This window comes from Cylas formicarius, unplaced genomic scaffold (genome assembly GCF_029955315.1).
Source record: "Cylas formicarius isolate icCylForm1 unplaced genomic scaffold, icCylForm1.1 PGA_scaffold_2__14_contigs__length_35257938, whole genome shotgun sequence".
Classification (NCBI taxonomy): Eukaryota; Metazoa; Arthropoda; class Insecta; order Coleoptera; family Brentidae; genus Cylas; species Cylas formicarius.
This window is the reverse complement of record NW_026844319.1, coordinates 16,401,707-16,424,324: the sequence shown is the minus strand read 5'-3', so window position 1 is coordinate 16,424,324 and position 22,618 is coordinate 16,401,707. Positions and strand designations below refer to the sequence as shown.

The following is a 22,618-nucleotide window of genomic DNA, read 5'->3' as shown; positions in this document are numbered from 1 at the left end:
TTGACATTTTAAGAAAATATGCGTGTTCTATCTTAATTTCAAATCAATTGTTATTATTATTGTTATAATTATTGTTGTTTTATTACAAAAATACGAATTGAATACACAAAATGGAAAACTGCTTACAATGATTTCCAGAAGTTGCCAGAAGTTTTTATCATAATTTACGAATTCTTCTATGGGCATTTACGAAGATTGGTTTAGAACGCAGAATCCATAATTCAGTTGCGTACCTCAGATTTTTTTATAAAAGATAAGTTTTCAGACACAACCAGAAAGATTTGCATATTTTTTTAAGAATTTGATTGAGTATGCCAAAAACATCTGCAAGCGGACGGAAATAAAAATTTTTAGTTTAGTATATTTTGTATGCTGTACCTAGTATCTTTTTCTGATAATAATAATGATAATAATAATAATATCAGTAATAATATGTTACGTGGAATAAAGTTAGGATATTTTCTAAAATTCAAATTGCCATTTAAAAAAACATTAACTTCATTATTTTAATTTTTTTTGAAGAAGAGAGTACTGGATTCTTTGTAAAAAGATCTGCAGATAAAGCTTGCTTTACGTCGGCAACAGCATGTTTTTTTTACGAAAATAGAACCCACTACTGCGAAAAACCGCACCGCGCTATCTCTATTAATGATTGAGGTACCTCGCAATAACAACGAAAAAAAACTTAACAAACGTTTCACATGCATTCATAAACAACTAGAATAATTGCAATACTTACGTCAACATTTTCGAACTCGATCGGACCTGGAGGCCCGGCAGGACCAGGCGGGCCAGGCTGACCCGCAGCACCGTCAACGCCGGGTTCACCCTTCGCACCGGGAGGTCCACTAGGACCTGGAGGACCTCTTTCACCTAATATCGAAGAAGGTTCCTATTACTCTATTACTCAAGGCGATTTCAGTTTCAATATCATTTCGATAGCTATTTATCGTATACTCACCTCGTTCGCCTTTATCACCTCTTGGACCAGACGCGCCCTTCTCTCCGGGAAGACCTCGTTCACCAGGCATTCCGGGGTTTCCTTCTTTACCCGGTATGGTCGAATATGCTGGTGAATATGGCTGATTGCCTCCAAGAGAACTTATAATAGATGTGAGGTTACAGCTGCACACACCCTGTAGATACATTAGTGAAATAATATAGTACGAATTTGTGGGCATTGCAATACCATAAATGGTTTATTTCTCGCACACTCACCTCAGGAGCGGCAGGACCGGGAAGTCCTGGTGGACCGGGTGGACCGGGCGGTCCCCTAATTGAATCTCCCGGAGGACCCTGTAAACAAAGAAAATATACAGGGGATTATTTAATAAGTATCCGATATTTCTTAATTATTTTTAATTTGAATTCATACAATCCTGTGATTTAAAATGTTTCGTTCTAAATAAACCGGGTGTTTTACCTTTGTTTTCCTGTGGTGAGCATTAGTTTTGTGATGGTGATTTTGAGTAGGTTTTGATTTACTGTTCGTTCGTTTGATGTTATTCCAAAATAATTTTTGTTGATTAAGAGAAATATATTTTATAAAACTGTTTCACTATTGTAAAAACACATACACAATTTTCAAAAGATAAAACATTTTGAAACTCGCTCATCCTAGCGACATCTAATGAAAGGAACTTTTCCAAATAAAAATGATTAAAATTATTTTTTTCTACTAAACATATATTCCAGAATTGTATAAATAGTTATGAGACTAAGAAGCATAAGAAGGACAAAATGCACGTAGGTAGCGTCATCTACAATTAAATAGCTACCAATTTTCGTTCGGAAATCCGCATCATTTAGGAAATTATGCAGAAAGTACAAAACTAAAAATTAAATAAAAAATAAATTTTGCAAAAACTGAGGGACTTCAAATTGTCAAAGTGTGTTTTGATTAGTTTCCTCGGTTGCGAGGTTAAAACATTCCAATACCAGGACACTTAGTAAAGGCCCAGACTCAAGAAATAGCCGAAAAATTTAATGTTCAAAATTTTAAAGCTTCCAATGGATAGCTGGAAAAATACTTACATGCGATAAGTTTTAAGTGTATCTCCGGAGAATCAGCAGATGTGAGTCAAGAAGACGTAAATCAGTTTAAGATGTTTACAGTGCAGATGAAATTGACCTTTTCTTTCGAGTCTTACCTTTCCAAGGAGAGGCTTACAATTTTATTTTGTGCTAATATGGAAAAGCTGCCTGACCTAGGGCATTTAAAAAGACTGGATGACAAGAGACGTTATGAATCAATGGTTGTTACAATTGGATAGAAAAATTACCCTACAAAAGTGAAAAATTTTATTATTCTTGGATACCGCACCATCGCACCCCCGTAAGGTAAAATTACAAAACATAAATATTATCTTCTTGCCTCCAAATACGACATCAGTATGTCAACCTCTAGATCAGGGTGTCATAGAGAATGTTAAATTCTATTATTGTGGAATTATAGTGAAGCACATTTTATCAAAGATGGATCAACTATCCGCGTGGGATTTAGTAAGGTCTGTAAATATTTTAGAAATTGAACTGAGGTGGCTTTTACTTGATGAAAATCCATTTAACAAAATAAATAAGAACTAAAAGTTCACATTTTCACGAAATTATATATTTTCACATGACAATTGTTTCGACAACACCGTGTCTTTATCTTATAAAGACACGGTGTTTTCGAAACAATTGTCATGTCAGTTCTTAAATATTTTAGAAACATTTTATTTTATTAGATCAGCCTGGAATAAAGTTTTGTCAGAAACCATATAAAATTGTTACAACAAAGCTGGTTTTCAAAAAAATATGATTTTTCTACATCAATGGAATGTGATCCAGAAGATAATATCCTACTCCTTGAAATAGAACGATGTGTTAGAGAAATGAACATAACGGAAGAAACTTTTGGAAACTATGTTGAAATCGACAATATTACAGCGACTGAGGAGACTAGTTTGAACATTAAAGCTATCACAATTAACACCTACAATGAAGCCTTAAAAATAATTACTGATCTAAAAGTTTTTGCTTTTTAACACCTTAAAAATTTAGAATAGCATTTTCAGTCAAGTTTGGTAAAGCAAAAACAATAGAATTTGTAACTAAATAATTAAAGTTCATTCGCCTACATTTTTTCTATAGTTTTTTGCATATTTTTAAAGAAATAAACGTAATACCTATTCAAGGTTTTAGTTTGTTTTTTTTCTTCATGCATCTCTAATAAGCGGACAAAACTAAAGGAACGGTGGCTATCCAGTTATGAGAGTTTTCACTGTATAAGCTTCGAAATTAACCGAAGAAGTTAATGTATTACAAAAAATATCCTCGAACGCTAAAAAAACTTTAAAATGTCTAAAGCAAATAAAAAAGTACCGGCATCGGTTTTATTCTTTATACACGCGGGAGGATCGAAAGTCGCGGAACTTTTCGGTGAAAATTTCAGTACATTGGAAGCCTTGCCACATTCGAAATTGTACTACAAACTAAAACACAAGTGAAGTTAAATTTTCCAAGTCTATGGGGAAACGCTAGCCGCTTTGCCGTTATGGCGCTTATTTTTCTTTTTTTATTGACACAGAAACAAATAGAGCAGCAAACTCACAACTGCATGGACTTCTACCGGATGGATAATAATGGCCCTGCATTGCATAGTAAGAATTAATTAAATACAAAAAATAATTTTGAAGTTTGTAGAATCAACGGTTATTGAAGGAAACTATTTTCAAAAAAACAATTATTTACAAATCAAGTTGTAGGTTTAGTTTTACCTTGTTTTGTAATTGTATTCTTTTTCTAAAAATTTCGCAAGAATCGATTTATAATAATAACATTGGACCTATTATTTCGACTCTGATATTTGAGGAAACCATTTTTGGAAAGTGTTTTTAATATTATGAAATTTGGTATGCACGTATTTTTGCCTCAAATGTATTTTTGTTCATTTATTTTATTTCTTTTTATAGGTAGACAAGAATTTGTAAAACATTTTTTTAGTTTAAGACAAGTTAGCCAAATCAGCGGCGTGCGTCTGATTGAAACACACATATATTTAAGGTACTTACCCGGAGCCCCCTTTCGCCCTTCTCTCCCCTCATTCCACCACCGGCAGCTTGTTTATTGTTAAATACCACGTTACAGCAGTTTTCGTTAAAGTTGCACAAACACGTCTTACCGTCTGGGGGTGGCGGGGGCGGCGGGAACGCCCCCAATTCGTCGGCGCCACTTCCTTCCCGAAAAGAATTGTCGTAATCAGTGCGCTCGACCTGAAAAAAATCAATAAAAGCGATAATTAGAAAACACCTTTCGAATGTAAAACTTTTTCGTGTTAGCTTCCCAGCATTGGACACATACCGGGCGGCTCATGGTAGTGGCCGCGCGAAACAATGCTTTATGTTTTATACCCCGATGAAGCTGAGGCATTCCGCCCCTTTATCCACATCATCTTAATTTGAGAAATTTTAGAAATATTATTCAGCGAGTTTTTTGTTTTCGTTCAATTTTCATAACTTTTATTATATATACCCTTTTATCTTTTCTTTTCCGGTGTCACTGACTTCTAACTGTTCACGAAAAAACGTGAGAAATCTCTCGAATTTAAATGTCGGGTATGCATTTCTCAAGTTACGTATTCAAAAATAAAAATCATGGAAACAAATTATATTTCAAAACGGATAAGAAAGAGGCAAGGGGTGAATTCGAAAGAAGAAGAATATACCGTGTGCGCTATTTACGGTTAAATGGTGTTAGATTTCTTGCTTAACACCATTGATAGAAAATCAAAATCCACATAGGATCGATCGTTTTGAAATTCAGCGCAGCCTTTTACAGTATTAATAAAAGATATAGAAACCACCAAGCAGTTAATGTTCGATTAACCAAAAGATTAAACAAAAACTAAAAAATAAATAAAAACCAAAAAAACTTACTAAGGTATCTACGAACTGACTTATCTCATTGTCGGAATAATCCTCCGTAGGCAAAATGTCCTAGCAAAAAGAAAAAAAAACTAAAGCACATAAAACACAAAGCAATAAAACAATAGTAATGGGAATACTAAAGGAAAAAATAAAAATTAATCCAGATTAGTAGGGTATGATGACGCACATTTTTTGATATTTGATATCAGCCATTTATTCCTTTACAAAAATGAACATGGTGCAAATTTTTAACTTGCATTTAGGCATCGAAAATTGCTTTAAAAAACCAAAGATTCACTTAAAGTGGGACCAAAAGTTGAGTAGTATTAATAGCACTCCGCATAATCATTAATAATAAATAGAATAATACCAACTGGCGATGTTTTTGTCCATTCAAAAGTTGGAGGATCAAAATTATCCATGTAATTCCGGTGATGTGATTAATATTTTGTTTTATCATTTATCTATGACGGGTAGGTTAGAAGTTTACTGCAAACAGATTGTTCATTCGTCAAGGTCGCTATCTTAAATAGCATACCCTATATTTTATTACAGTTTTAGATTCACGGTTATCTTCTGAATTCTTGTTTGAGATTTTCCGTCCATAATAAAAAGAATCATAAAAATTTCGTTAGAGTAATTGTTTTGCATCATTTTAGTTTATTTTTAAGTAAATATTGTAAAAACATGACGTTCCATGGATTACTTGTAAAAATATGTCAAGAAAATTGGATTTTTTAAGAATTATGGCCTAGGCTAGGAAAAATTTGTACCTAGATAAGTTAAGGTTTTGGTGATATCATATTATAGGGAAAAGAATGGAAAATAATTTGTACGTCGAAAACCGCACCAGATAGATATAGGAAGCTATTATGCAAAAAATTAATAGATGTGTGAATTTAATAATAACATAGAGGATATGCCATTTATGACAACTATTTTGTAGGTGTATTCAAAAAGTAAGGTGACTTTTGTAATTTGGCGGGCCAGATACATTCGATCTTGGACATTTTTTTGTGTTATGTTGTTACACATGTCCCTAACATATTTTCACAGTTTCAGCCAGTTGCACCTCGCTCTGGACGCCCCAGCATCTCAATAACTGATGAAAGTGTTGAAAAAGTGTGTTAAAAAATCGTCGAATCACTATTAGAGAAGTGCTGAAGACGTCGGCATCTCTATTGGCTCGTGACATGCAATTTTTTCAAAAGTTTTGGGCATGAAACGTGCAGCAGCAAAATTTGTTGTGAAACTGATTAATTTTGAACTAACTCAAGGTTTTGCTTACTGTTTTCTTTGATTATCGCGCCGCTGTACATCAAAAGTTCTTACTAGAGGGTCGTACGTTCAATAAACACTATTATCTTGAAGTTATGCGCAGTTTGCGATAAGTAATACGAAGAAAACGTCCAGAATTGTGGGAAAACAATTCATTTATAATGCACCTGCTCACTCATCGTTGCTTTTGTCTTAACTTTTTGGCCAGAAATAAAACTACAATCATGCCTCAGCCACCATATTCACCGGATATGGCCCCCTGCGACTTTTTCCTGTCCTCGAAACTCATAAAACCCACAAAAGGAAGGAGGTTTGGAACGAATGAAGAGATAATGAAAAAATCGCTGGAAGAACTCAACCAGGAACTGCTTACCAGAAGTGCTTCAAAGATTGGAAGAAACGTTGGTACAAATGTATTATATCTGGGGGGGGGGTTACTTTGAAGGGGACAACATTAATTTTGATAAATAAATAAATCCTTTTTGATAAAACAGTCATCTTGCTTTTTGAACACATCTAGTATAGTCGTAATAACCCAGTGTGGGGAATATAAAAATAAAACTTCGCGACTAGCAGGAAACTTTCCGGTGGGAAAGATCCGAGGATTTGGTTTTCCTTAACGGCGTTACTGAAAAAATGAAATACGTAGATCGTTGACCCGTGCTATATTCAAACGTATTTTGCAAATGGGATACTAACCTGGAAATCCGTTTTACATTGCTCGGCAGCCATGTTGGGGTCCAGATAGATTTTAACCTGTGACAGGGCGCCCTTGGAAAGAACATTGTTTAATAATATTGCTCGTCAATATTGAGAGTGGCACCAAGCGTTTGTGCTAAAATAAGCATTTCATAAATATTCTACTGTATTTGAACTGATTAATCCCAAATATACGTATATAACCTGTTATAATGTACGTGTTTCGATAACCGGATTTCGTTTCAGCGTGGAAAATAATTAAACGCCTCATCCCGAATTTCGTGATAGTTGTGAAAATATTCATAAACAATATGCCAAATTTAATTCAGGCAATGGAAATGCATGTACTCACAGAAGTAGATTTCTATTACAGACTTTGTGTAACGTTGTGTTGTATGAATCGGATAGTATTTCGTATTTTGTATCAAATTTGTGTTAGTCCCATGTTACTCTACCAAATGTACAATTGGCCGTCAAAACATAGCCACCCAATATTTTTGGATTAGAGCAAGAGTAGCTCATTTGCTAGACTACTGATAAGGGAGTGCCTCAGTCACTCTTATTGATATATAGATTTTAAGATCCAACCTCAAAATAGAGTACAGTATATGGAGCTGGGACTTATTGAAACTATACAAGGATTTTCTCCTTTACTCTCCTATGACCCACATAGTGTATAAATCCAATTGAGCCCTGCCAAGTGCCAGCCAAATGAGGGTGGGAAATGCATGCGGTAATATTGCTGATATTAGCGAACGTGTCAGTAAATCATACAGGAATATTTTGGTTGAGAATTTATTAAATTACAATGAAGTTGTCAATGTAATTGACATGTGCAGTGGATGCAGTTGTAATAGTGTATTTAATAACCGCCAATAGAAATTTTATTTTTTTGGTAAGTATAGATTTTACACCTAATATATATTACAAAATGTGATTTTGTATAAATTATTTTAAAGTATTTTTATGTACTAACGAAGATTGTATTCCTATCTTATTTAAAAATAGCAAAAAGTATTTTTTTATTCTTTACTTATTGATCTATTTGCTACAAAAATTGAAAATTGTGTATTATGCAACAACTTCAATGGTGATCGGTATAGAGCTATAATTACTAACTCTTTCATTCCTGAATCGAATAACCATGATGTTCAGGAGATGTGGTTTCAACAAGACGGCGCAACATGTCACACAGCTCGTGCCACAATCGATTTATTGAAAGACATGTTTGGACCTGTGAATTGGCCTCCAAGATCTTGGGATTTAACACCGCTAGACTACTTTCTGTGGGGCTATGTAAAGTCATTGGTCTATGCGGATAAATCACAAACGCTTGACCATTTGGAAGACAACATTCGCCGTGCTATTGTCGATATACGGCCACAAATGTTGGAAAAAGTAATCGAAAATTGGACGTCCAGATTGGACTACATCCGCCATATGCCAGAAATCATATTTAAAATGTAATGCCACAAGATTATCTTTCGGATAAATAAAATTCATGTCAATCGAATAATCCATCGTTGTTTTATTGCAACTTAAAGTTCTATACATCGAAAGAAAACACCCCTTATAAGTTAAAATGAAAACTATTGCCGATAGAAATTTAAGACAAAGTTTTGGTAAATTATTGCCAAATCGGAAACGATAACTACGATCCTCGGAATTCTCAGAAATATGAAGCAGCTGTTGATACAATCAAACACTGCTTGCTTGTGTCTGCAATTTAAAAATTTCAAAAAATATCTTTCAGTGCTGCGCTATAACTTAAATGAGAAGGCAATAGAGCATGATACACTTCAATTAAGTACTTATCATCGATCAGCATTTCAAGTCGCATCACAACGGACAATCCTGTATTAAGTTTTACTTTCAAGTCCCAAAAATTCTCGGACCAATTTAATCTGTCATCGATGACAACACACTACCATTCGTAGTAGCTTCATTACTCGAAAACGTCAAATGTTGCGTTTTATCAAGGCTTAGTTTGTATAAATAAGTGCAGTAAACATATATAGGGAAATAAAGTCTTTTTCTGTTGTAAAATTAGCTTCATTTTTTATCAGGCCGTACCGTTATTCCATTTTAGATCGATTTCACTATAACCGATTAATCAGTGTCGACCGAACAGACATCAGTCTACTAATTCTCGTATTATATGTCAACATAAAACATTCAAGTTCCAAAGCTTCAAATGTTGTACACACAACCTACGTCATCCATTCCTCGTGGAAAAAATTATTTACAGCTTCGGCGTATAATCCCAAATCGCTTTTATGAGTAATTTTTCCGTCGCAAACAGGCCTTCCCGGATTATTTATTGCCACAACGCGGCGGAAAGAAATATATCAATTTATGCAAAACGTATTTCACTGCAAGCGGCAAACAAACGCCTTTCACGAAGCGAACTGGAACTCATCAAATAAATAATTTCTCGTAATCTTCCTTTCGTTTGCTAAAATGTCGAATGTCTTACTAGATGTTAAAAATATTACTTCGGCAAGGCAGGAAACCTCTTAATAAAGTCAGCGAATAATAATTCATTGTTTACGCAATTATCTTGTTATTATTTGTTATCTCTAAAAGTTCTAAGTTCTAAAAGGCCCGTTAAGTCAGAGTTTAGGAACATTTATATTTGAGAGAACTTTTTCACAAGCGCAGTAGTTTAGACGTAATACAGTTTAATGATATTTCAAGCGTTTCATTTGATGATGCCTTCCTACAATCACTTCCCGCTACGCAAACTTGGACATAGTCGTTCCACTTATGTTAAGCTTATTGAAGCGATTATCAAGTTTTCTTAGCTAAGTTTGTTATTAGGCTTGTACCCCAAAAATCGGCATAATAGTAATGTTAGTTAATCCAACGATGGGACATTTCTGTTAAGTATCCAGTAAATCTCATAGAAAGAGATACATAAAAACCAGACGGAACGAGTAGAAACTGCTGAAAAGGAACTAATCTACGCTCAACATCCTTTCCCATCGATGTGTATGATAGGAAACGCGTAGGATTGGGAAATAAACTTGAAAAAGATGCCATTTAAAAACACCGTCTTAAATTTGTCAGTAGCTTACTTAAATTTTTATCCTCAGTAACAATGAAATAGGTAAAAATGTTCTTATGGAGTCTGCTTAGCCGAATAGAGGCTTACAAGGCGTTGTCTCTAGATAGACTGAAAATAGAATAGATATTCAATACTACGGATTAAAAAAAATTAGTAGTATTTATTTGCTGTGAATAAAATGTCTCAGATAATTTCCGAATAACAAACTTATTTTATTAGTGCGTTTTTTCATTTCACACGCTTTTTAAAAATTAATGCCATATTTGTATACATGTATACACAAAACATTGAAAAATCATAACCACCGTCAAGGAACTAAATTTTAATAATGTGAGTGTGTAGTAATCATAGTAATTCCTTTCTAAATTGTCTCGCTATATATCCCAATAGTTTTAGATCCGCCTGACCATTGGGTCTGGTCTGAAGGTTTCAAAGTTATAGACTTTATAAATGTCATCGGGTACTTCATCTCCTATTTTAATATGAGGTAGTTTTGGATGAACGCGACACGGCACCCTGCGTATGCAACAATTGTGGCTCAAATTCGGGTTGCACGTTCCACTGGATCTCTATTTTTCTTTTTTTTTTTAATTAATTAAAATTTATTTTTAAATGCCAGAGGGATTTTCACGTAACCATAAAATCGCATTTTTTTTTTGAATGAACCATTACTCGGTAAATTTCTGCGTAATACCAACACGCAGGCCGATTTAATTTGCAAAATGGATGTCGTTTAAAAGCTTTCTGACCGGGTCGTATTATCGCGTCTCTCGAGCATATATTTTGAAAGAGGTCAAAAACAAGCACTTTATTTTTACCCCTAATTGGTTCTCGTTAGTTTATTTTGAAAATATCGGCACTCATGTGGTTGAAGTAATTTTAATGGATCTACGAAAAATATTGTTTTTCAAAAAGTCCGACCCAAAAAATGTCTTTTAAGCAGTCGTAAGTTTGCGGTATACAGGTTGGCGCAAAATTTAATTAGTGGTCCGTTTCCGGGATATTACCCCACGTGTTTGGGAGTAATTGGATGTTTTCGGAGATTTTACCGCACGGCTTGAATTTTGACGTTTGTCAATTCTGACAGTCATGCCAGTGACTGTATTCGTGTCGTTTATACGTTTATGAAATTAAATGCCGTTTACCACACATAATATACTATTATATAGTCCAGTCAGAGCAGTTGTGCAGTTATGTCACCTATAGTGACATAATTAAAAATAATCCGTATATCTTAGTTAAAAAATTTGATCTTGACGAGGCTTTTGGCACGGATATCAAAACTGATAAATAAAGTTCTTGTGTCGATCTACGACATCCACTAATGAACTAGATAAAGATAACATGATGTGATGTAACTGCACAATTGCTCTAACTGGACTTTACCAAATTTTAGTCTTCTTTTTGTCAGAGGGGTTAGGAAACACAAGGTATAATCTTTCAAAGAAACTTCCACAGGCTACAGTAATATTTTTTACACATCTTCTAGATTCCACCTGCGTCATTTGTTGATCAATGAAACTTGGTCACATTTCGCCAATGGTCCTGTTGACTTCTTCAGAGGTTAACTAAAACTGGCTCGCATTTCAATCTGTACCTGCTTATATATTGTTTGAGGGAGACGATGCTAAAGGATGGACATGAACAATGTCTCCATAGTTGTCAAAGGTTTTTTATTTGTTTATTTAGCGTATGGCATAAATATACACAGTACATAATTAAGTCACAATTTAATATCTAAATTATAGATGTATTCAATCGATGCTGGAGTCGCGTACAGGAAGTCCTCTGGATCACCGTCGTATCTTCTTATAGGACATTCGGTTGTAATGTGCTGGATTGTTTGCCTCTATGCACCACAGTCACATTCGGGACTTTGGGTTTGGTCCCATTTATACCGGAAGTCTGCACAGTTTCCATGCCCAGTTCTTATTCTGTTTAGAGTGGACCGGACCTTCCGTGGTAGGCCAAATTCCGGAGGGGTAGTATTTATACCGGGCATGTCTCTGATAGCTGGGATGGCTTCATTCTGTATGTTGCTCCACTGATTCTTTAACTGGAAGTCGTTTGCCCTCAGTTCTTCGGCTGTTCTCGTTGGCGGGTTTCTCGAACGCAAGCGATTGCGGTTGGCATCAGCAATTTCATTCTGGATTGGCAGGTTAGGGTTGTTCTGTATCTTCTTAAAGGTTTTCAGTAAGGCATTTTGCCGTCGTAGTTCTGGAGGTGGTATAAAACTTAGTAGCGGAAGCCATTGGGTAGGAGTGGATTTTATTGTACCAGATAATAACCGCATTGTTGTGTTTGATTGTGTGTCAACAAGTCTTGTGTGAGCACTATTCAGCCACACTGGCGCACAGTATTCAGCAGTTGAGTAGACAAGCCCCAGGGCCGAGCATCGCAGTGTGGAAGCATTTGAACCCCATGTTGTTCCGCATAATTTGTGGATTATGTTGTTCCTAGTTCTTAATTTGGCTGCTGTTGTCAAAGGTAAAGGCCTGAGTCGCGGTTGAGATTGTTAGATTGCTCATAGAGTTCTATGGATTCTCGGATTTTGCTTTGGTAGAAGAGTTTATTAAATGCAAGAATTTGTAGAATATCCGGTTTCATGAGGTCAAAGGTCATTCCACGTATATGTGGCTATGAATACATCGGATCAGCTAAGCTAAAACAACATGAAAGAGCGTTAAGACTACTACAAATAAATTCACCAGCAGTTGCCGAATACTAAAAATAAAAGCTTTTTTTATTTTTAAAAATTCATAAAGGATAAAAAAACAAAGAAGGACCTGACTATGTACTATCTATAGCAATAATAACAATAATTATAATTATAATAACGTTTATTATTTATCAATAAAATATGTAATACATGGTGAAAATTTTGAAACTGGGATAAAATAAAAACTGGTACGTGGCGAAAGTACTTAACTTACTTTAACATGAATATTTGAGCAAAATAAATTAAAAGCTTGAGTTTATGGAAGTTTACTTTAATAGTTCAAATCGCTACACAAGGACCGTAAAGAAAATAATTTATATAAGGGAAAGTTGGAAAGCCAACAACGTGAATTTCTACAGAAAAAGATCGAAGATAATAAGAGAGAAAATATGGGATCTTATTTTCTGGTTCCATTGCTAAAGCAAAATGTAAAACTAAATTCATCATTACAAGCCTCAAACCGGAGATTTCAAAAATTGGAGATTCTTTTTAATTAGACCGTTAAATCAAAAGATAATGATTAATATTATGACAAATATTAGACGAGAACGAACTATTTGCCGCAGATTTACAAGAACACCTGCACGAAAAGTAATTTTGTTATCTAAATAAGCAGATCGGTGTTTAATAATCTTGTCAAATAACAGGTTCGAGTGCAATTTTCTTCTGCTGGACATGTTAATTCGATCGCGTTCTTTAACTTGTGAGATATTTGGCTCTTTCTTTTTATACCAAATTCTGCATTCGCTCTGCATCTTGACCATCTAGGTAAATAATCGATATTTAGATCAAGATAACACGTGGGTATAGATGGTTTTTAAAGCAGAATAAGGTCTTTTAAGAATATGTGATATTGACCAGACGTTCTTTTTTGCACTTTATATTACTAAAACGGTTTGCAATGCAATGCATATTTTAGGATTTTTGCGACCCTTATAATATTAAAATATTATTTGCTGTTAAGTAAGGTCCAAGCTTGGCTACGACTAGGTGGTATGGTCACCAATGTATATCAGTCTACTGAGAGTGTGCAGTAAGTATTTAATATTCAGGGAAGAGCGGAGTTAATAATGATCTTCTACTCAGACTATTCGCTGTACTGCTTCTGAGCTTATGCAGAGACTTGCAACCTGTATCATTTCTCTAGACAGACGCAGACATCAATCAACTTTCTTACAGCAGTTATCAGCCTCAATATCCATTTTAAAGACCCTATTTGCAATATCTGTCTTAACTTCAACAAGTTATCATCGCACTGTGCTTCGCAAGTAATAAAATTAGTATATTTAGATTAGTTTTTACTTCCCCTGCAATTATGATACGATATCATATATATTCAATATTTCCTGTAATTGTAATTGGAGAAATATGTTATTAATGCTTACTGAAAATTCTTTTGATTTGCCACCTTTTTTGATATTTTGGCAACAATAAGTGTATAACAATATTGTTTTTGAGTCTGCTAAAAAATATGTAATTGTCTACCATCTGGACATATCGTGGCTAGAGTAATTTCCTGTATCCAAAATTGCAACAAATTTTCGATTCCTATTTTCGTTTTGGTGCGTCACGTATAATATCTTCTTAATACATAATGTCTGAATCGATTCTAGCAGTCGAGTTATTGCTTCGAGCTTAAGAGAGGTTTCATTTCGTGCTCTACGCTCTCTAATTAAAGCAATCGCGACACTGTGCATCCGTAACTTTGCAACTCGAGACGGCACGACACTTTCGAAGTTTTTCGGGACATGCTAACAAAATATTAATCACTTAGTTCCGAAACGAATGTATACGTGTTCCATTTAGCTTGCACTATGTTTGTAGCTTTAATTAAATAACATATCTTTGAAAGGCTTTTTAGATTATTTTGTGTTGCCTGCAGTGTGCGCGGTGACGTAGATATTTCAGCTGCCTTTAATATCGACATCTGAGTATAGAGGGCACTTGATCTTTGTCTAGAAACGTAGGCCTCGTCCTATAATTAAATCCAGCATAGAAAAATTTTACATCGATAAATCAAATTGATTTTTTTTTGCCTTTCTGGTTGGTAAATTAAAAAGAGAGCGTGTTTTTTGAAATTCAAAGTTGCCATGCAAAGTTAGTTTTGGTTACTCAAGATTGTTAGATAGTGTGACTTGTATACTTTCAGTCGTACATCTAGCCTCCATTTGCTTCGGTGCTCTCATTTACCATTTACCATTTTCTCGGTGGTGTGCTATCCAATTCATTGTTTGTTTACATCTGTCTTTTTTTATACCCTGTACATGCCCGTACTAGATCAGTTCATTTCTTTAGATGTCAGTTATAATTGTACCTTCAAGTCCCATTTGTTCTCAATACTTTCATTTCTAAATCTTTCGATTCTGAGTTTAAGTGCGGACACGTACGAGTGACATGGACGCGCGGCCTCTGAAGATGCCAAGTGATATTTTGGCGAAACGTCAGGCGAATGATCCTACTCCAGGGTCAAACAACGAACGGATGAACACCTGGATTACCACCAATACACATAGTTCCATCCGTGAAGGACTAAAACAAAACATATATATATATATATATATATATATATATATATATATATATATATATATATATATATATATATATATATATATATATATATATATATATATATATATATATATATAATCCTAGTCCTAAAATCAGGAATATTAGCTATTTGTTTGCAAGTGCCGAAATCAATTTTATGGCCTGTCTGATGTTGGTGCTGAAACAAAGCAGATGTTGTTTGTTTGTTTCTTATGGCTAAACGATGTTCCTCGAGCCTGGCTGAAATCCTTCTGTTGGTCTGTCCCACATACGTCAGGCTGCACGATCCGCATGCTACACTGTATACTCCTCGGTTTTCCAGAGTAATTTTTTGTTTTGGGTTTCTTAGGATTGCTCCGATGATATGATCAGGTTTGTATGCCGTTGATATGTCGTGTTTCCATAATATTCGGCCGATTTTGTCAGTAACCCCCTTGATGTATGGCAGGACAGCGATCGATCTTTGTTGGGTCTCGTCCTGCACTCTCTGCTGCGGCTGTTGTTGTTTACTGATTGCCTTGCTGATGATGCGCCTTTGGTATCCGTTTTGTCGAAGACAGGTACTAATTTTTTTCAGTTCTTCATCTCTGTTCTTCTCGTTTGCAAGCCTGAAGGACCGAGCAATTAATGTATTTGCCACTGCCTGTATCTGTGATGGGTGGTGATGAGATTTAGCGTTCAGATATCTATTAGTGTGTGTTGGTTTTCTATAGACAGTGTGTTCCAAATGTCCATCTTCGGCCCTTGTGATGTGCACATCTAAAAAGGACTAGACTGTTATCCTCTTCAAGTTCTATTGTAAATTGAATCCTTGGGTGAATGGAATTCAGATGATCTAGGAATTTCAAAAGCTCCTCCTTGGCAAAAGGCCATACAACAAATACGTCATCAACGTATCTTGTCCATAGTTTTGGCTTCAGATTTGCCTTCTCTATTGCTTTCTTTTCGAAGTAAACTATGAAGAGGTTGGCAATCACAGGCGAGATATATATATATATATATATATATATATATATATATATATATATATATATATATATATATATATATTTACTCCAGAGGCTTTTCCCTCCTGTATCACTTTTTCTTATTTTTTTGTCATTTGAATCCGTTTTGTCAAGTGTAACCGCTAGGTATTTGTACTATTTGTAGGTTACCACGTTTCCTTCCTATACATAGATATTTCAAGATTCAGTCAGTCCCCAATCTTCATAGCTTTCTTTTAGTTTACATCCCATATATTCTAGATCTTTATCCGCTGCGATTACTGCCAGCACCGCCTTTGTTACGTAGAAATCTATGGCCAGTTTGTTTCCGGTTTTATTTTTGAGTTATTATAAAGGTTTTTGATAGCATTTATTATTAGAGTTTGCAGAGCATGCTAGTGGGTATATATATAACAATGAATAAGATATGTGTTTCTAAATTAACTGCTGAATTTTTCTCTATTATCCGCTTCATACTGAATATGTTGTCAGCGCATGATCTTCCGGCTCTAAATCCACCTTGCTCTTCTTCTATGAACTCTGCCTCTATTAGATCTCTTAATATCCTTCAATATAATATGCTAATAGAATTTGTATTTGTATTTGTTTTTTATGGAAGGACGATATCAATATTGATTAATTTTTAAATAAAATGACATGTGTGTTAAAGGCCTAAAATCTTTTTTTTTTCAATATTGATTAATAAGAAATTCATAAATGTAGCTCACCTCTTTTAATTTAATTTAGAAAAAAATGTTGTCAATTTTGTCATTTTTTTTCTAAATATTTATTATCTTCGCATTTTAGTACTTTGTCAAATTAACAGCACTTTCTGTTTTATTTGAAGCCTAAGATTGTTCAGTTGCGGGATTACTGTTTGCCACTTTTGTTAAACAATTGCTTGATTTCAAAATATAAATTGCATTAGATACAAACTTGGTTTGCATCTAAAATCTTGGTTACATTAAGTTAAAATATAAGAAAGAATATTCAAATTAAAATTTAATTAACTACACTTTAGTCACGAATATCTGAAGAAGAAGAGAAACGTCGACATACCATCAGTATTTCGAATCTACTGAAAACATCCGATCGCTCCCAAACCCGTGGCCAAAGCATTAGAAATTCCCCAAATCACTCGCGACAGTGGTGGCAAAATCGGAGCAAAAAAGGTATTTTCCTTTATAATCGTCCCGTTTGCAAAAAATCCAATTTACCAAGCCATGGAATTTTTCATTAACCATCCTTTTTAATAAAATTTTGCCCGCGACAATCACATACGACCGATAGCAACCCTAAAAACAGATTCTCAATTTCGACGCCGATAATTTACAAAGGTATCTCTCGATCAATCTACCCAATAGTCGGAACAACGTTGCATGATAACGGGTGATCACTTTTGTACTTGGGGCAAGAAGCGCACAGAAATGCTCAACGGACCGGCAATTGCATTCGATTTGGGGGACCTTTTGTTGACGATTGAAATGCGCATTTTCGGTTAATAGATAACGTCGATGTGGCACATGAAAAGAGAATCGCTAATTGATTGATTCCGGAATTCCCTATGCGACCACATCGTGTTGGCCAGGAAGCTTGCATATGGATATTGTGTCAAAGTCAGTTTTACATGATGCTTCACAAAAAACTGTTGCTAACAATATTTATTTGAAACAATCCACATCCAAACAAGATTAAGATTGTTGACGTCAGGTGAGTCGTTTAGAAGATACAGTGATTTAAATAATTAGACATTCAGAAACTTGTTGTTGTGTTACTGTGTGGTCTGAGTGATAGACCTAAAGATCCTGAGTTTTTTGCTAGTTACAGTGATGCACAGAAGTCGTCAGAAAACAACCTCACTTTGACTTGAACTGAGAAAGTTATATTATATGGTGACTTCAACTATGACCCACAAAGGAACCCTGCAGAGTACAGGGAAATTTGGTTTAACAAGCAGAGTTCAGTGGCCAACTTGAGTCACATCACCTACTGCCTAGATAATTGATCATGTATTTTCGAATTTTTCATGTGTTATTGACAATACAATATAAGACCACAGATCAATTTTATATTCAATAAGATCTGTGTTACGTTCCGAAGATCTTTCTCGGAGGAGGCGATATGGTCTTTTGAACAACATGAAAATTGGTCTAACATGTATAGTGTGTAGATTGTGAGTTTGACTATTTGTACTCGGTGTTTTTATCAAATTTTAAAATGTATTTTCCTAAACGTCCATTTTATTTGTCTAACAATAAAAAATCGTGAAAATGTACTAGACAGGTAATATATTGGCTAAAATAGAGCGTAACAGTCTAGTAAGGAATAGAAAGAAAAGCTTTCACCAGGAAAAAAAAAGTTAATTCTGAAAATATAACATAATCCACTTGGAATGTGGAAGCAGAAGCAACTAATAGAAATAGACAACTCAATTATATTCAACTTGAGGGTAATAATAAAAAAAACTTGGAAATAACCAGAAACATTCCCAAACAATCCTAAAAAATAACGCAAATTTCCAGAACGTCGAAATGGTATACTAATTTTTTAATACAGTTTACTTATTAAAAAGCTTAAAAACAATCGTTCTGCTGGATGTGGTGAGTTCCCGAATTTTTTGATTAAGCGAAAAAATTGGAAACATTATTGCTTTACATTAAAAAAAATAACGTCGAAGTCATTCATGGTGACAATGTATTAGTACCAGCACTTTTTTTCTCTTGTAAATTGACCCTTTAGAGAGTTTGCTTGGCTCGGACGACTTCCGGAAAACAGCGTTTACAGAGTTTGCTGATGACTTTACGATATCTATGACGAGTAGGTGTGATTGATGTCCGGAAGACAAATGTAACGTTGTTTTGAGTGAGTTGAACTCTTGGTTTAATAATAACTTACTACCTTAATCCACTAAAAATATCTTTTATACAAGTCCATCATAGTCAAAAGCTATGTGGAGATTTGTCGCTTCACATACATACTGGAGATTTGCGATCGGTACATGATGTAAAGTTTCTTTGAATATACAAAGATAAAAACATCTATTTATTGCATAGCCTGAAGGATTGGGTATGGAATCATTTTGTGGGGATGGTCGACTGATTCGCAAATGTGTTCGTGGTTCAAAAAAGAGCCATGAAACCAGTATTTCCAAATCTACTTCTTATTTTAAAAATATTAATATTTTAACTTTGTATAGTCATGTCATATGTGTGTGAAATGTGTGTTTATGTGTTTCAAAATAAATCGGGTTTTGCGTTAAACTGTAATTTTCACTCAGTGAATATAAAATCTAAAGAGGACTTTAGAGATCCTTATGCAAAATGTAATAGTTTTTATAAAAGACATAAAAATGTGTGACAGTTTATGTGCATTTAAAATTTTATTAAAGGAATATCTTGTGATTAATGCCTGTACTCAGTAGAATAGCACTTTATTTAGTTTTTTTCCTTCTTATTTATAAATTACTGTTTGTAGTCTTGGATTACGCATAATTTTGTTTTATTTATTTACTTTTTGACAATTTCCTATAGAAACGGTGTATTTGTCGATTCGGAAAATAAAGATTATTATTATTATTATTATTATTATTATTATTACCGTTATATGTTACATAAATTCTTATATGAAATGTATTAATTTTTTAATAATGTTACAACTGAAACTAAGACTACCAGAATAGCTAGAAGCGCAGTAGTTCATATCGATGGAAAGGCAAAAATAACAAGGTAAAACCTAAGGCGACATGCAATTAAAAAATTGAAATAATTTTTAAATGAAGTAGCAAAGCCGGTTCAACGTTGTTGTAGGTCAGTTGATTGCCTACGATGCAAGATGGTGGTTCCAACAACATCTCAAAACAACAGAAGTGAAATAAAACGTAGGCGAAAAAATATCATTCAAATAAAAATTTTCTCTAAACAAACCAAACATTTTTAAAATAACTTTTAGGTTTAAATTGTTATACCAAAACCCCCGTGATTAATTACCAACCGGTAGTTTACGCGGCAGTCCATTAATCATTTTTTCCCAAACCGCCATTTCCGACGTTTCAAATTGTCCGATTTTTTTTTAAATTGAGGCCGAATCAAATATTAACAATGGATGGCTAGATTATTACAGGAGCTCTTTCATACCTTTTTTTTTAAAAAAAAAAACGATTTAACAAAAGGTGGCGTTATTGGCAAATGATTTATGCTGACATGACTGAGATAAATATTTTGCCCTGATTATCGTTAAACGTTTTCGTCGGTGGTGAGAAAAAGGTGAATGACATTTTTACTGCGGTTTAACTATAAAGCAAAAACTATGCATGACATTAACTGCCATAGTGGTATTTTTTCTATGCTAAACTGAAACTGTAGTAAAATATCATTTTGTTATAGACAATCGGATTTTTGTTTTGCTAGACACATTCTAAGGATTTTGATAACGGTATTTGGACCTGCATTATATATGTTCTGCTTGCAATATTTTTTCTCGTGGTTAGTGAAAAATGCTGCAATATCTTACAATAATATAAATTTTATCGTACATAACGTGACGTAACGTGCGATGAACCGTGGTTTGTAGAAGGCGAAATATCTTTAAATGAAAGACATGGAATTTTAATTGGATCTACTGTAGAAACTGCCAACTCAACGGACATTTTCACATTGTTCTTTCAAACCATGAAAATTAAAAGCGTTTTATATGAAATTAAAGCACAATTAAATATTGTACAGGACCAGCCATAAATTTTATTGCTTGCAGTTGTAGAGTTGCTTTGGAGAGAAGTTGCAAGTATATTGCTGCAGTTTTGCTAAAGTCTATTAGGTTGTTTTAAAGTACAAAATTTTTACATCACAAGCGATTATCCATTGACCGAGAAATCTCTGTTTGTGTTTGCGTTTGGAACTCGTAAGTTTTTCCTTTAATGTTGACTCGAAAGGTTCCATAAAGGCACTGAATCGCGAAGGATACCAAGGGGACATTTTTTAAAGCAAAATCAATATAAACCATGCAACACAAACATAAATTCAGAGGAAAACAACGAGTGCTTTTCAAATGTTGCTTCTCAAGTAGATTAACATTTTTTCCGCCGGAAGTCTCATTGAATTGTAAAACCGCGTAATCTTTGCTTGCCTTGTTTTATGTTACACAAACCCAGAGATTTTTCTGTCTATACGTATATGCGTTCCTTGCTGTTGTAGAAACACATGGGGATTCGGCGAATTAAGTATATACTGAAGGTCAATTATTCAGTATTATTGCACGGGAGATATAGGAAATTGATTCTATATTGTTATTTAATGTGTTAGTGAGTTGTAGCTCCAGAAAGAAAACAATTATTTAATAGGCAGGAAATACTACCAAATGCTGGTGTTAAGGTTTAATCATAACAGAATAATAATTTTATTTCTGAGTCAGATTAAAAACCAATTTACTGTAAAGCGTTGATTGTAATAAATAAAATCAGATTTTATCATGTAATGCTTAGCAAGTTGAAAAATAAATAAAATTTTATTTTTAAGTATTTCATAATAATACTAAGTAAGGCACTACATAGTACGTTCATAGCCTCAATGGTCTCAGGAGCAGGACTATTAGTGTACTGGGAAACGGTAATGCAAAGCAAGTAAGCAAATAAATGAAAAAAGTATGTAAAATATCAATTATGACATCGATTAAAAATCATTGGTAAATAAATAAATACAGTCTGATGTTATCATAAAGTATGACATCAATTAACTTCTTCCAATTTCTGATTAAATTTTCTTCCGAAAGGAACGTTGATTTATACAGTCAACTGTTGTATTATTGATCTTATAAAATAATATCTATAATGCTTTATTGGAAAAAAAAGAAGATATGTTTGAATCTGCCACAACATAGCAACAACGTGAATTTTCTGGTACAGATTCTTTTTTGTCTTGTTGAAATAAGAAAAATCAAGACTTGGGAGTTATTCTTGATACCACAATTGGTTTTATAAGTCTGATTTTATATTTGCGGTGCAATATCAAAATCCATCAAAAACGTTTAGTTTTATCTTTTTTTTTTTCATCTATTTAACTTCTCTGCCGTAACCTTGTTCGCACTCCTCTTGGGTGCTAAAATTCAGAACGTAGAAAAAGTACAGGGACATTTTTTGCTACAAGCTAAATGTCCAGCAGTATATTAATAATCGTGACCTTAAATCCATCTTGAATATAGGGACTCTGGAAACCAGCGAAGTTAAAACCACTGCTATTGTGTAATTGAGCTTAACATTAGCCTATTTGTAATACTTTTAAAACGGTAACGTTTGCAGAGGCATTTCTCATAACGAGCACTTTGTGCGGCGGACGTTTTATGTTATTTACCCAACGCAGAGAAGCCGTACGTATGAATTTACAAAGCCAGTCGGAGTTGAAAAACCACAGATTAAAAT

At 34.2% G+C, this 22,618-nt stretch overlaps 1 protein-coding gene across 9 annotated transcripts in view; it reads right to left on the bottom strand.

The window, feature by feature from the left end:
• LOC132697946 (collagen alpha-1(IX) chain-like) overlaps window positions 1-22,618 on the bottom strand; it is a 296,717-nt gene that overhangs the window by 75,086 nt on the left and 199,013 nt on the right. For 4 of the 9 annotated variants that reach the window (XM_060663732.1, XM_060663729.1, XM_060663727.1 and 1 more), the window contains exons 5-10: window positions 6,888-6,959; window positions 4,920-4,979; window positions 4,056-4,256; window positions 1,219-1,296; window positions 962-1,136; window positions 740-873 (exon numbers count right to left, since the gene is read on the bottom strand). In XM_060663732.1, the coding sequence (XP_060519715.1) occupies window positions 740-873; window positions 962-1,136; window positions 1,219-1,296; window positions 4,056-4,256; window positions 4,920-4,979; window positions 6,888-6,959 (720 nt within the window). The remainder of the gene's footprint in view (window positions 1-739; window positions 874-961; window positions 1,137-1,218; window positions 1,297-4,055; window positions 4,257-4,919; window positions 4,980-6,887; window positions 6,960-22,618) is intronic. The other 5 variants (XM_060663734.1, XM_060663733.1, XM_060663735.1 and 2 more) reach the window with 2 other exon arrangements.